General features: G+C 35.8%; 1 protein-coding gene across 20 annotated transcripts in view; it reads left to right on the top strand.

Annotated features, from left to right (window-relative positions):
- The window catches only part of CLOCK (clock circadian regulator), a 65,012-nt gene that overhangs the window by 35,841 nt on the left and 15,229 nt on the right, over nt 1–13,942 (top strand). For all 20 annotated transcript variants that reach the window (XM_050973358.1, XM_030238982.2, XM_030238981.2 and 17 more), the window contains 7 exons: nt 2,425–2,516; nt 3,820–3,909; nt 5,201–5,321; nt 6,895–7,008; nt 9,443–9,561; nt 13,274–13,356; nt 13,586–13,692. In XM_050973358.1, coding sequence (XP_050829315.1) covers nt 2,425–2,516; nt 3,820–3,909; nt 5,201–5,321; nt 6,895–7,008; nt 9,443–9,561; nt 13,274–13,356; nt 13,586–13,692 — 726 coding nt within the window. The remainder of the gene's footprint in view (nt 1–2,424; nt 2,517–3,819; nt 3,910–5,200; nt 5,322–6,894; nt 7,009–9,442; nt 9,562–13,273; nt 13,357–13,585; nt 13,693–13,942) is intronic.

A 13,942-nucleotide genomic window follows, 5' to 3' on the forward strand; every position in this document is an offset into this window, starting at 1 on the left:
AGGCACTTCTGTCCTTCACTTGGTGTGACAGAATGCAGCTCTGTTTAACTGCACATATCATATTAAGTTCCCTAAAGCTTTGGCTGCCAGTCCTTACTAGCATTGCTGTGCAGTACTTTACATTAACATGTTTTTGGACAAAATGTTGGCAAAGTTCAGAAGAATATTTTATCTTCTGAAGTGCTTGGATATGTCACAATAAAGCTGAATGACCTAGCAGTAAATGCATTGTTCAGCACTGAGTAGCTGATTTAAGGGTGAAATCCTACTGTGTTCAGCCACCAGGATTTAACTGCATTGCTTCTGCCTCTGGACCATCTCCACGTTATCCAAGCTAGGAACTCTGGCTCCAGCTCCAAATGAGCTATTTGAATTAGTGGTTGGCCAGTGCAGATTCTGTTTCTCACTGGGAAAATACAGGAGGCTAAACACACTAAAACTGTATCACTGAGAGTTTCTCTTTGACTAATACTGCCTGTCATCTTTCTTTGAATTTGTAAACAAGAAATTTTTTAAAATTAGTAAATAGTTAGGAATTTAGCTACGGGTAGAATAATTGCAGGTAGTAGACTGATACTCCTACAACCCACAGACAAATGGCTTGGCTAGCAATTTCTATTGTGAATTCTCAGTGCTGGTGTAGAGATACTTCAGGTACAGAACTTGAAGACTAAAGTTTAATGTGCAAGTTTGGTTGTGCTCTTTCTGTTGCCTAGCTCAGGAATGTGACCTTACTGTCATTTATCTATGAGTGCAACCTTCTGACAGAATTTCTAGGCATTTCTCTGTTCAAAAACAAGTTCTTTTTGTTGCTTCGACTCTGTTTGCCTGTGTCATACTTGGTCTAATGATGGAAAATGTAAAAGAACACCTGTACTTGTGGTATTTCACAATGGTTTCTTAAAGGCATGAACTTCAGCTTTTATTTAGCATAAATCCATTCTATTTCAAAAGACAGTCTTTTTGATTGTGAGGTAGTATGGTTATAAGGGCCAGAATGAGCCAATGAATCAGACTTTCCCAGTTTAAAGTGAAGATTATCTGTGTTCTGTGGAATGAATGCACTAAGTTCCTGGAATTTTGCCTCCACTTTGGTGGCAGAGCTTTTCATTTTTGTGTCCTTTGACTTGCCCTTCAGTGTTCAGTATCTTTGTGCTGACTGAAAAGCTACATTTGGGGTTGTATGTAGGTTTTATTTATGTGCCAGCCCACTCTTTCTGCTTTGTGCTACCATTTCAAAACAGATTGGAAGAGCCTGATTAATTTATATTTTTGTGAGATCTGATAATTGGAAAGTCTTATTTGTTGTTTTTTTCACCTCCTCTTGCAGCTTTCTACTTTTGGCCAGTTTCTTGCATGACGTTGCTGTTGTTTGCTGTTCTTTTAGTTAAGTTTAAAGCTCTTTTGTAAAGTTTTCCCCCTTCAGTGTGGTAAACAAAATTACAAACTGCTCCAGCCCTTTGCATATTTTAACTCAGTTCCAGGTTTTCTGGCTCTTTAAACCACCTTAACTAAAACTCTAGCTTAGGATCTTTGTACAGATTTGTCCTTTAAAAACCTTAAAGAATTGGTTTTGTTATTTTGATTTGTCTGAATACTTAATTGCTTGTCCAAGATTGTTCTTAAAATCAGCACTTCTGTGATGCCCTAGTTAGTCATCAAAACTGAAGCACTGTGAGGTCTCGCTTCTTGTTGTTTCAGTTATTAGTTGATAAGGAAGCATCACTTTCAGAACCCCGGGTCAGGCTTTGCTTAGCAGCTGTTCATTCTCTCACCTGTATATGGAAGTTAATCTATATATTTCTCAACTCCTTCAGGAATCTCTACTTAATCTCTACAACTATGTCCAAATTCATCTGGGTGTTTGTAACAGGCAGGAATTCTAGAGTGGAGTCTGTCATACAGCACTTAGAATCTTGGTTGAAAAACTACTCTTTTTTAAGTGTAACCAGAAAAGAGCAGGAAGAAGAGAAAGGACAATGACAATTTTTTTTTTTTTGCCAGGGTTAGAATGACAAAGATTTCCCAAGATACTTGAGCATTAGCCATTTAAATTACATAAACAGATCAGGAATTTTGGCTTTCTAAACCTTCGTAAACAACACTCTTAAAAAGACATTTTATTACAGTCTCAGAAGAAAGTGTAGTGTTTTTTCATTATCAAAGTCCATTACTTTAGTATTACCTTGAAGCCTGGCAGGACTGTAGCACAAACTAGTTGAAGGAAAGAGAAAACAAATTAATATATGACATGGGAGAAGACATTTATTTTCTTTTTAAGGAGCCATATCTATATGTAATGAATGAACAGCAGAGGAGACTGGAGAACTTTCTGCTTTTTCTTAACTGTGTATATGTAGTTTAGGGGGAAAAAATGGCTTTTGGAAGTATTAATCTTTACACTGTGTATGTGTTTGATTGTAGAAATTACTGCACAATCAGATGCCAGTGAAATTCGACAAGACTGGAAACCAACATTCCTTAGTAATGAAGAATTCACACAGTTAATGTTAGAGGTATATTATTTCTGGTTTTCTGGGAGTAGAATAATTCCTCACCAGGAGTTATTCCACTGAGAGATTTTTTCAGTTTGATGATATACCTTTTTATTCTCATATTTGGCTTGTAACTATATGTTTCTATGAAGATAAGCCATTAAAATTCCTATTCGGAGTTTCAGAATTTTGTTTCAGAAAAGCAGATTTTCTTTGAACTGCATTTTCAATTAAATAAACATAGTAACAGAGCAAGTCCAGAAATGAAGGTGTTTACTGTCCAAGTGGATATTTTAAATTATCATCATAAGGAAGGTACTAGAGAAGTAATTACTAAGCATAAGTTAAAAATCCTAATTATGAAAAAGACATAACATATCCATGTAACTTGTGAGCAATAAGTAAGTGTTTTAATTTCTTTACTTGCTATGCTTTCCAAAACTTGTGTGAGAGCATTACTTTGCTGAAGATTAAGTGGTTAGTTAAAACACTGCAGGAAGAAACTTTAAGCTATTTTTTCATTAAAAATGAGCATAAGTCATTTATATCTTGTTAGTGAAACAATTTTAATAATAGTTAAATGAAAAAGATTACATATTAACAAAAACTTTTTTATTTTCATTCCATAGTTAAACCTTTGCTTTGATGCACAGATACAAAAAAAGTTCTGGGATTTGGTATTTAATTTTTTTTTTTAAATCCTCTAATATAAGAGGTTTTTTTGAAGATGTAGGCTTTAAAATTTCCTGTGTAGAAATATAGTTGTCTTGCTTTTGTTAGTAGTTTTCAACTGAAACGTGTTGTATTCAGAGGAAAGAAATGTGAGTTCAGTAGAAGATAAGGCAGTCAGAACTGTATCTCACAAGTTTTCTATAAAATCTCACTGCAAGCTTCTTTCTTTGAGATTGGGAATATTGAGATTTTTAGATACTAAAATTCATTGATTTTGCTGGCTGTTTTACTTGTTCTTCTCATAGTTTTCCCACATCTTCTTGCTTTTGTCTCCAGCTCATTTTTATGAGCTTTCTGATGTCTAAAATGGTGACGGAATTAAAAATAACAGGCAGGCAGAGTGGGAGTTGGGGAAAACAGTGGCTGTCTATATATGTACTTGCTTCTGAAACCACAGATTATTTAACAACAGAACAGTAAGGAAATTGTAATGCTTTTAGTATAAAAATAAGATTAAGGATTTTTACATTCCCATTTCTGTAATAAACTAAAGTAAAATTGGTCTGTATTTTTTTCTGTATTGAATATAGCTTAAAATTTTTAGTATGCTCTGTTTCTTTTTTATTTAACTGCCCATTATGTTTAATTTCAGGCTCTTGATGGTTTTTTTTTAGCAATTATGACAGATGGAAATATAATATATGTGTCTGAAAGTGTAACTCCCTTACTTGAACATTTGCCAGTAAGTAACAAATTGCTTTCTGTAACATCAGTTTGTCTGTGGTTGATTGGTGTTCTGATATCAGCACTAATTAATTGTTGGCATTTTTGGCATTGTAGGACAGATGTATGCTTTGTTTTAATGTTTCTGATTTTTCTTCAGCACAACTGCTTCCTATTGGTCTGTCTTCTATATTAAACATTTCCTTTGGAAATGCAGAGTGCAGTCAGCTCTGTATTAGAAAGGATTATGAAGTGCCTAGCATCAGTTTCACTGTAACTGAAGTAACACAGTTGATTGCAGGAGACCCTTTAGAATTCACAGCCTCTACATGAGTCAGAAGAGTGTTATGAAAGATCTAAATAATTGAACTTGTTTAAACTGCTTTTTACTTCTTTCTTGAAAAAGCACTCTGATAAATACATTGCTGCTGGTTCTGCTTTTTAAGTTCAGTGTATACTTTTGGGTTTATCATATTCACTTATCTTTAATCTGGGTGATATTGCTCACTGGTACATGTAACATTCTCGTTTTTAAAATTACCTTTGAATAATGTTACTCTGAAGTGAGGTAAATTAATTACTGCAAGCAACTGAGGAGTTAAATTGAGTGCTTTTCTAGAAGAGGACAGATTCTCTTTAAAGGCCAGTTGTCTGACTATGGTTAGAGACAAAATAACTTCTCTTAAGGTATGCATGATAACAGTCTGAGAATTTTTAAAAACATGCAGGTAATTGGGATTTTTATTTTTTCTTTTAGTAGAATTTGCCAGGTTCTCAGCAGCACATTTGTTTCTGGTTTTTAGGTGTGATTTATGAATTCTAAACATACATTTTGTGATTCCTCTGTTTTGAATACTTAACCAAATGCATTTATGCATGTAATAGATGTTCAGGTTTGCTGCATCCATCCCTGCTGTTTGCAGTTTTGTGTCCATAGCTGTGGAACTGATTATAAAATGCAGTAACTGGCAACTCACCCTCATCCAGCAGCTCATTCATCACCCCTCAGTGGGATGGGGGAGGCAATTGGAAGGGTAAAAGTGAGAAAACTCATGGGTTGAGGTAAAGACAGTTTATTAGGTACAGCAAAAGCCATGTATGCAAGCCAATCAAAGCAAGGAATTAATTTACCACTCCCCATGGGGCAGGCATATCAGAGTGAGGTTTTTTTCTTGGAAAGTACTAATACGTATTCCAGCAGGTGGCTTTGTTGAGTCAGTAATGAACTGTGGCATTGTTTTGCATTAAAATAGTAGGCTTTGTGACATTGTACATTTTGAATAAATGCTTACTAAATCTTTTTCTTTCAGTCTGATCTTGTGGATCAGAGTGTATTTAATTTTATCCCAGAGGGGGAACATTCAGAAATTTATAAAATATTGTCTTCTCATCTGCTGGAAAGTGATTCCTTGACACCGGAATACTTAAAATGTAAGTAGTTATTTTTTGCTAACCCCTGTAGGCAGCTCAGCCCAACACAGCTACTCACTCATTCCTCTGAGTTGGATGGGCAAAGAATCAGAAGAGTAGAAGTGAGCAAACTTGTGGGTTGTGATAAAGGCAGATTAACAGGTGAAGTCAAAAGCTGTCTGCACAAGCAAAGCAAAATAAGGAATTAGTTTGCTCCATCTGGTCAGTAGGCAGTTGTTCAGAAACCTCCAGGAAAGCAGGGCTATGTCATGTATGATGATTACTTGGGAAGACAAATGCCATAAACCCAGGTGTCTCCCCCTTCTTCCTTTCCCCAGCTTTTATTGCTGAGCACAGTGCCATACAGTATGGAGTATCCCTTAGTTCAGCTCTCCCTGCTGTGTCCCCTCCCAGCTGCTGGTGTCCCCCCAGCCTCCCCACCAGCAGACCAGAGTGAGATAAAGAGAAGGCCTTTGCACTGTGGAAGTGCTGCTGAGCAGTAACAGACACATTCCTGTCTTAGCAGCACTGTTGTAGTCAAAATCCAAACCAGGGCACTATGTGAGCTGCTATGGAGAAAATTAACCCTATCCCAGATAAAACCAGTACAGTGGTTATGTTAAAAATGTCTGCTTGGAATGATACAGGATCAGTTTTTCCAGTGTTATTTAAGCAGACACATATACTTCAGCCTTGAAGGGCAGAAGTGTTACTTTGTGTCACCCCTATTCTAGAGTAGAATTTTCAAAGTTATGTTGCCTTTCAGTCTGTAAATTTCCTGTGTGTCAGAAATGTTCATATTGTTTATAGGCCTTCTATTTAGACAGTTTTAGCAGTTGGCAAGTGTAAATACATAGCCTAATGGAGTTTGGGAGCATGTGCTTTAGTGAACTTAAGTTCAGGGCATTCTCTTTAATACAGCTCTAGTTCTCAGAGGTGTTCATGTCACTAATATTCAAGGCCTTTGTGCACAAAATCTGAAGGAGTTCTTTAGGTTAGTTACTGTCATGCTGGTTAAAAGCAGATGCTGTCAATGCCTTATGGTTTTACCCTTTATATTTTTCAAATCCTGTACTGCACTAGTGCATAACTCTTAACTCCATATAAAGTGTTAGTTAAAGTTGGTCAGACAAAACAGTCCCTCTAGGCCTGAGATTCAAGAACACCCTACAGCCTCAGGCCCCGAAAATCATAAAGAAAAGTGAACTGGGGGGAGAGGGGAGCAAACTGGGGGTATATGACTTCATTACCTGAAACTGTAATTGGAGGATTAACCCCTGATATGTAAATGGACCAAATGTGTATATGTCTGAAAAACTCATGACCATTGCCCATCTTGGGTGTATCCTCTGGAAGGCTGCTGACTGCCCAAGGTGTACCTGTTTGAAGGCCTTTAATAAATGCTTACTTTATTCTTTTATTCTTGTCTAGCCTGTTTTAGGTAGCCACTCCAAGGCATCACTGTAGCTAGTTGTAATCACTACACTTACTGTATCTCAGTTGTATACAGCTTAATTATTCTTGCTTTTCATTTCATGTTGCATGTGTGCTTCATCAAGCATATAGCCTCTTACTTTGTTTATTTTTTTTCTAGCAAAAAATCAGCTAGAATTCTGTTGCCATATGCTGCGAGGAACAATAGATCCAAAAGAGCAACCTACATACGAATATGTAAAATTTATAGGAAATTTCAAGTGTTTGAATCATGGTAAGTAATTTCAGCAGTGTTGGAAAGGAATACGTAGGCAGCTCCACAGCTAAACTGGCTTAGGACCATGGTGCAGAATGTAGGTGAACTAAAATCAGCCTTTCAAAAGAAGATCTTGAAGGAGTTTTGTCACTTCTATATTGGTGTAATGGAAAAGAAGAAAAATTGCCTATCATGTATTACAGGTCTGTGTATTTGAATGCAAAATGTAGAAATTGTGCTTAATGCTTTAAATTAAAGAAAACTAGTATTCTGTAAAACATTGCTTAAAAGAAGGTAAGAGAAATTTAAGCAAATGCTTTAACATAAAGAATCTGAATTTAGTTCAGCATAAGCCATATTTAAGCAGGTGACTAACTCGAGGATTAGTGGTACTGAGTACCTGCAGTTCACATTACACAGGAAACTAGGAAGGAAAATGTAGGTTTTTCCCCCATTTCAGTTCTGTGCTTCACTTGAAGGAATTACTGCTCAGGTGGGTGGGTGGGCCCTACAGTTTTTCACATTGAGTCCTACTTCCTTCCACTGAAATTATTTTTATTAGCTATGTATAATATTCTTTCTCTGTGCTGCATCTCTAATCTGTTTGGCCAGGTTGTGCTGACTTTACTTGAGAAGCCTTTTGTCCAAAGTGGGTTCTGCAGTGTGGTCAGTAGTAGATTCTTAGAAAGCTCACCCAAAAATATTATGAAAATCAGTATGTTGTAAATAAATCTGTGGGTTTTTTATCTGATACCAGTGTTTCTCTCACAAAATGAGAAGAGGTTGAGTCTTAATGCAAATGCAATTATGTAATATTATAGGAGAGACAAGAAACAGTCCTGAAAAGGCCAAATACCATGCTAGTCCTGGAATGAAGAGTTGGGAAACTGCAGACCTATTGGTTGCAATTCAATATTTGGAAATACTCTGGAAAAAAGAATGAAACCATATATGAGTTTCAGGAACCTAGCAGGGAATTGAATGGCAATCACTGTGGATTTTTCAGGTAGAAATAGCATCAAATCAGTTCAGCTTCCTCTACCAAAGAGTAGCACATTCTCTGGATAAGAGGACAAAGCACAAACAAGTGATGGACTTTTAAAATATGTTTTTGTTATCATATTCTCTTCTCACAGACATGTAAGGGAAGCACACGTTAATTGAAATTACTAGAGGGTAGCTGCAGGAACTGATTGGAAAGGTTACCACTATTCACCATCAAAGTGCAATTTTAATTGACAGCTTCTGGATTTGATCACTGTTTTCAGTAATGTTATGAACAATGGAACATAGTTTGCAGTTCTGAAGTAATCCACCAAAAACAACAGGAGAATTCATCTCCAAATTTAGAAAAAAAAATATTTTGGGCTAAAAACCCAGAAAAATTGACTAAGAAATAACGCAAGTTACTGCGTTTAGGAATATCAAACTGTATGAACAGGGATGGTTGCAATCAGCTACATGGCAGTCCTTTAGGAAAAAGAGTTACTGTGGAATGTAAAGTGAACAAGACCAAATCACCTTGACCAGCCACCCAGCTGAGAAAATGCAAGAGCCTTTCTAAAATACAGTCTAAATCACTTGAAATAATCCCACTACACACTTATCACAATGCAAGTTAAACTCTGAAGAACAAAGGACAAAGGTTAAGATAAAAATAAAAGAAACTGCCTGTTTTCTTTCTGATGGAAAGAGCAAGGAGCTCTAAGACGAAATTGCATGAAGAAACTTCAGTAGGAGTTTTAATCTAGAGCTGAATTAAAATCAGTCGGGCTTTGAAAAGCCTCACAGTGATTTGAAATCACCATCTCTAGACCTTAGTAAATATAAACTAAATTGGTAACTGCTGGAAATGAAAGATAAGGTTGCTCTGTTTTGAAGTCTAGTCCATCATTCGCAGCCTTTTGATTCCATCTCTATGATTCAGTAAGTGGAATTTGTTCCCAGCTCAGTATCCTCATTCTTTCACTTCCATAATTGTGCCTTTGATTCTTCTGTTACTTGGTATGTTGTCAGCATGTGTTGCTTAAATGTGATGGAAAGTCTAGGAAATAAATACTTATCTCAGAGTTCAAAAGAAAATAATAGCCAAAAAATAAAGATATTTTTGAGGAAAGTGTAATCCAGTGATTTTTACCAGTTAGCAAAGATTAGAACTGTTACTAGTTACTTAAAAATGCTTTGTCAGCAATAATATCATATTAGCAGTAGTTCTAGTTCTTTGGGAAAGTTACTAGATGGTCATGTTCCCATTACTACCATGTAACTACTCCTACTGCTGTGGTACTATTCCTGTGCATATAAGTCTAGATATGGAGCATTATTCTTAATGCCTGTTAAGTTACAAGCAAACCACAGATAAATATTGGGCCACTTATCTTCTGATGTTACTGCCATTTTCCTCCATACTTATATTGTCATGTGTATTGTCATCTCCTCTGTCTGCCCTCAGTTCCCAACTCAGCGCACAATGGTTTTGAAGGAACTATTCAGAGATCACACCGGCCTTCATATGAAGAGAAAGTTTGCTTTGTAGCCACAGTTAGATTAGCTACACCTCAATTTATCAAGGTATGTACAAATGGAACATTTTATATCATTCTTAAATGGACCCTGAATGGGAAAACTTCAGAGAGAATGAACACAACATGAATTAAAAATATTCATGAAAACCGTAAGAAATTCTATTATATGAAACTGAAATGTCTGTTTCGTACTTCAAATAGATTAAGTTTTATGCAAAGTATCAAACAAAGTCGTGGTGAATACTAATTTTAAATAGTAACATAAAAGAGAAATATGAAAGAAATAAATTTCTAAGTCCACAGGAATATAATTTAGCAAGATGAACTTAAACAATATAAAAGATTACATTGTGATTCCACTTTCACTGGAGAAATTATTGATTTTTAATTGAAACTTGGATATGAATTTTTTGTTGCTGGTGGTCTTTCTGCAGTTTGACACAAGTAAATCTCGGAGGGCTTAATGAAAGCTTACATTATTTGTCAGTAATGAAGAGTTGGGTTTAGGGTAATAGAAATCTTTTGTTTTATATGCAGTTATTCAGAAACTCAATAGTTTAAACCTACCATTTTGCATAGCTGCTTATGTACAATGTGAAGTTGCTTTTCCAAGTTTAGAATTGAATGCATATGATACTTGTAGTTCAGTATGTGTAATCCTGTTTCTCTCGAAAACCAGTCAAAATAAATACTCAGGATGCAGTACAGTATAGTCTGTGATTGTGATTTCAGTTATATGTTTCATACAAATGCATGAATCAAGGTTCAGGATCGTCTGCTATGTAATGTTTGTTTTTGCAATTCATCTGTAAAGTAATGCCATAAAATGTGGCCCAATGTTAGACTACTGTCTGTAGTACAAGAACTCTTAACATTTAAACATTCTGCCTCTTAAGTTTAAAGCACTGATGTCTTAAACTGAAGACTGTTGGTGGTAGCTTCTGAAGATGTGGTTTATATACTTTGCATTTCAAAAGCATAGTAGGGAGCCTGTGGAGAAATCATATCAATGTCTTCAGTTCTGTCAGGCTGTATAGGAATTTTGTCTCTTTGGACTCTATGCCAGAGAAAGCTTATTCTTTCTGAAGCCATGGAAATCTTTCATGTGACACTTTTCTTCCCGTGCAGGTTTAAAAAATATTCTTCCTGTTATGCCTACAGTTGTTACAGATGTTATATGTGGGATTTTTGCTTCATGAAATAATTGTAGAAAAAAAGACCAGCCTGACATTTGCAATTGCTTTTGTCTTTTAAAGTCTGACAGTTCATAGTAAAACTTCTATGTTTCCTACTTCTGGAAGCTAAAGAATATCCATTTATGATCTTCAAGTGTCTCAGTCTCCTGCTGGCTAAAGTCTTACAGATTATTCTCTGGCGAAAGTTTCATTCCTGTACTTGAACCTCTGAGCCCTTAGTGCCTAAGGAAGCTTCCATGTTACAAATTTTTTAAGATCCTCCTGAGACTTTCAACTGATGCTGTTTATTTGGAAAATCTTTTGAAGCAGACTTACATTAAAGACTTGATCTTCTATTACTATTGAGGCTAGCACTGACTAGACTTTAGCAAATTAGTGTATGTCAGGAATTTTATGATCTCAGTAACTTCACTAACAAATGTGTGATGCAGCCATTAAGGACATGTGTGTTTCAGTACTTGTCTTATTTAAGGTAGAACATTCCTGCTCATCTGTCACTTATTCTCTTTCTTTCAGTTGGCATATGGTTCCAGAATTTTTTTTCCTCAAATGTAATTTCTCAGGATATGCGATGCTTTTTGCATCTTTAAAGTGGATGTTTTTATTTTATGCATATGACTCTACCACTTCTGCAACAAAACATCTCACAAATTTTGCTCCCTTGTGAAGGCATTTCGTTGTACACCAATTTTTATTCTTTAAAACATTTGTCTTGCATTTTGGCTAGTTGATGATTGCGTCTTATCAATCCAGCCAAAAGGATTTTACCAGAATACTTTTTGTTACAAATGAAAGTCCTTTCTTTTCTAGATGCCTTGTTGACAACTTCAACAAGACGCCTTATTGAACAAGCTGGCTTCTGCCCAGGGGTATTTTACAGTGGAATATCTGCAAATCGTTAATATAAATGCATTGAGTAATTGGATACTAACCTGCTGCCATTTCCTCTCTAACTATTATGTTTTTACTGTGGTTTTACTGCCTGCACTTCAGTGATTTTTACTTTTGTTTTGACTTGTGCCAAAATATTTAGATCAAAAGAAGCAACAAATCAAAAGTATATCTCAAGGATATACTCTTGCTCTGTCATTTCTCTTACTTTGAATGGTGCTTTATTAAATGCTGTAATTTTAGAAAGGTAGATGAGCTTTGGGTTCTAGGGTTAGTTTCAGGTTTGAAGCTTAAGTCTTGCTGACTGGAATTTACATCAGTCATAAATTTGTGCCCAGAGTTGTTAAGTTCATTGCCTCCCATCTAATTCATCTATTGTTCCATCATTTTCTAAGACATTGTCTTTAGATTTTACAGTGATGAATGTGAGGAATAAACATTACCTAGGTATGGTCACTTTTTCCTTTTATAGAAAGAAAACTTAGATCTATTTAAAGAATTGCAAAGTATGCAATTAAACTCTTTGGATTATAACCTGAAAGGATGAAAAGAAAGGTGGTCCCTCTGTTGTTCTTCTACTGAATTTTTCTGCAGGACTACTTTAGTTACAGATGTTTGCAGGGCAGCAGTGTGCTCATCTGTCCACACTTGTTATGAGTATTATGCCAGTGTAGCAGCAGCTTCCACATTACAGTCTTTAGGAAACTCTTGTACCTGATCATCAGCAGATTCCAGTGTTCTCCTGACACTGGGAATGCCATTGCAAGCTCCTACAAATGACAAATGTTTGCAGGTGTCCAAAAAATAAAGATTTACTTATCTCTTAATTTTAATGTAATTCTTTGAGGGGTGTATTTGTGTGCATGTATTCCATCATCCATCTTCCTTCTTGTAAGGCAGTACTAGAGGAGTTTTTGCAAATGAATTGGCTGGCTTGGGGTACATGGTGTTGTGACTGTCTCTGCATGAGGCACAGTACTCAGTGGGGCATCTTTACCGTTCTCGAAGGGCACAGTAGAAGTTGGCTGACATGCTCTGAATATATTTGAGTGGAATACATTTAGAATTATATGCAGAATACCTTAAGATTCTGTTGTGATGGAAATACAGCCATTCTCTTACTTTTCATGAGATCTAAACATAAGAATAGTGTGTTATTTGTAGTACATGTCTGTGCACTCAAAGAGATTTAGAGTACTTTGTGTTCACTAAAGGGAAGAATCATGTTCCTAAATTCAGAGTAATGTGACCATCTTACTGATGTTGGGTTTTACTCATTATAAACACAGGCTATAATCAGACTGGTGGGAATGTTTCATCTCTTCTTTTGTATTACAATTTAAAAGCATAACTGCAGGAACTGTGGATCTCTGCTTGTACTACTAAATGCGTTTGTAGATACTGCATTTGAGTTTAATCTCATGACATGGTTAGCCCATTTAAATCAACCAAGCATCAGCTTGGCACAGTTGAGATTAGATTCACATTAGATTCTACCTCAGTACTCTGCGTCTAAACAAGCAGAACCAATGAAGCTAATGAAGCTGTCTAAAAATAACATTATAACTATTGTGGAATTATCTACTAACTTTAGGTTATGTCTGAATTTTTAAAGAGTTTAGGTACTAGAATAGAGCAGTTTTAAGAGATTGTTATTTTTTTCCTTTTTAGGAAATGTGCACTGTTGAAGAACCCAACGAAGAGTTCACCTCTAGACACAGCTTGGAATGGAAGTTCCTATTCTTGGATCACAGGTGCAGTTCCTTCTGTGTAGTAGCAATAGCAGCTGAATCACAGTGGTGGCTGTAGTATTTGGAGTTCACTAATCTGCATGAACTACACATAGCTTGTGTTGGGTTTAACTTTTTAATTTTCTTTGGACCATATACTGTACACAAGAAAGCTTATATAATTCATTCTGATTTGTTAGATTCCTTCATGTGTGTGAAAATAACTTTTTTTTTTTTTTTTTTTATTAATTAGGGCACCTCCGATAATAGGTTATCTTCCATTTGAAGTTTTGGGAACATCAGGCTATGATTATTATCATGTGGATGATCTAGATAATCTGGCAAAATGTCATGAGCATTGTGAGTACAACTAAGTCACTAAAACAAGCAAGTTTGTTAAATTGATCAACTGTTCTGGTGAAATTTTGTGATGCTTTGAGTGAAGTGTCTTTACTCCCATTCATTTAACATTATTATACTGCTGTTCCGTATCTTTTTTCTTTTGATACAGAACTACAAAATAGATTTAACTTTAGCTTACAATTCTGGGGTTTTATTGTGGTAAATTGGAGTGCGCTGCTCTATGACTAATACTCTTCCAATTCTTTCA

Source organism: Serinus canaria, chromosome 4 (assembly GCF_022539315.1).
Source record: "Serinus canaria isolate serCan28SL12 chromosome 4, serCan2020, whole genome shotgun sequence".
NCBI classification, from domain to species: Eukaryota; Metazoa; Chordata; class Aves; order Passeriformes; family Fringillidae; genus Serinus; species Serinus canaria.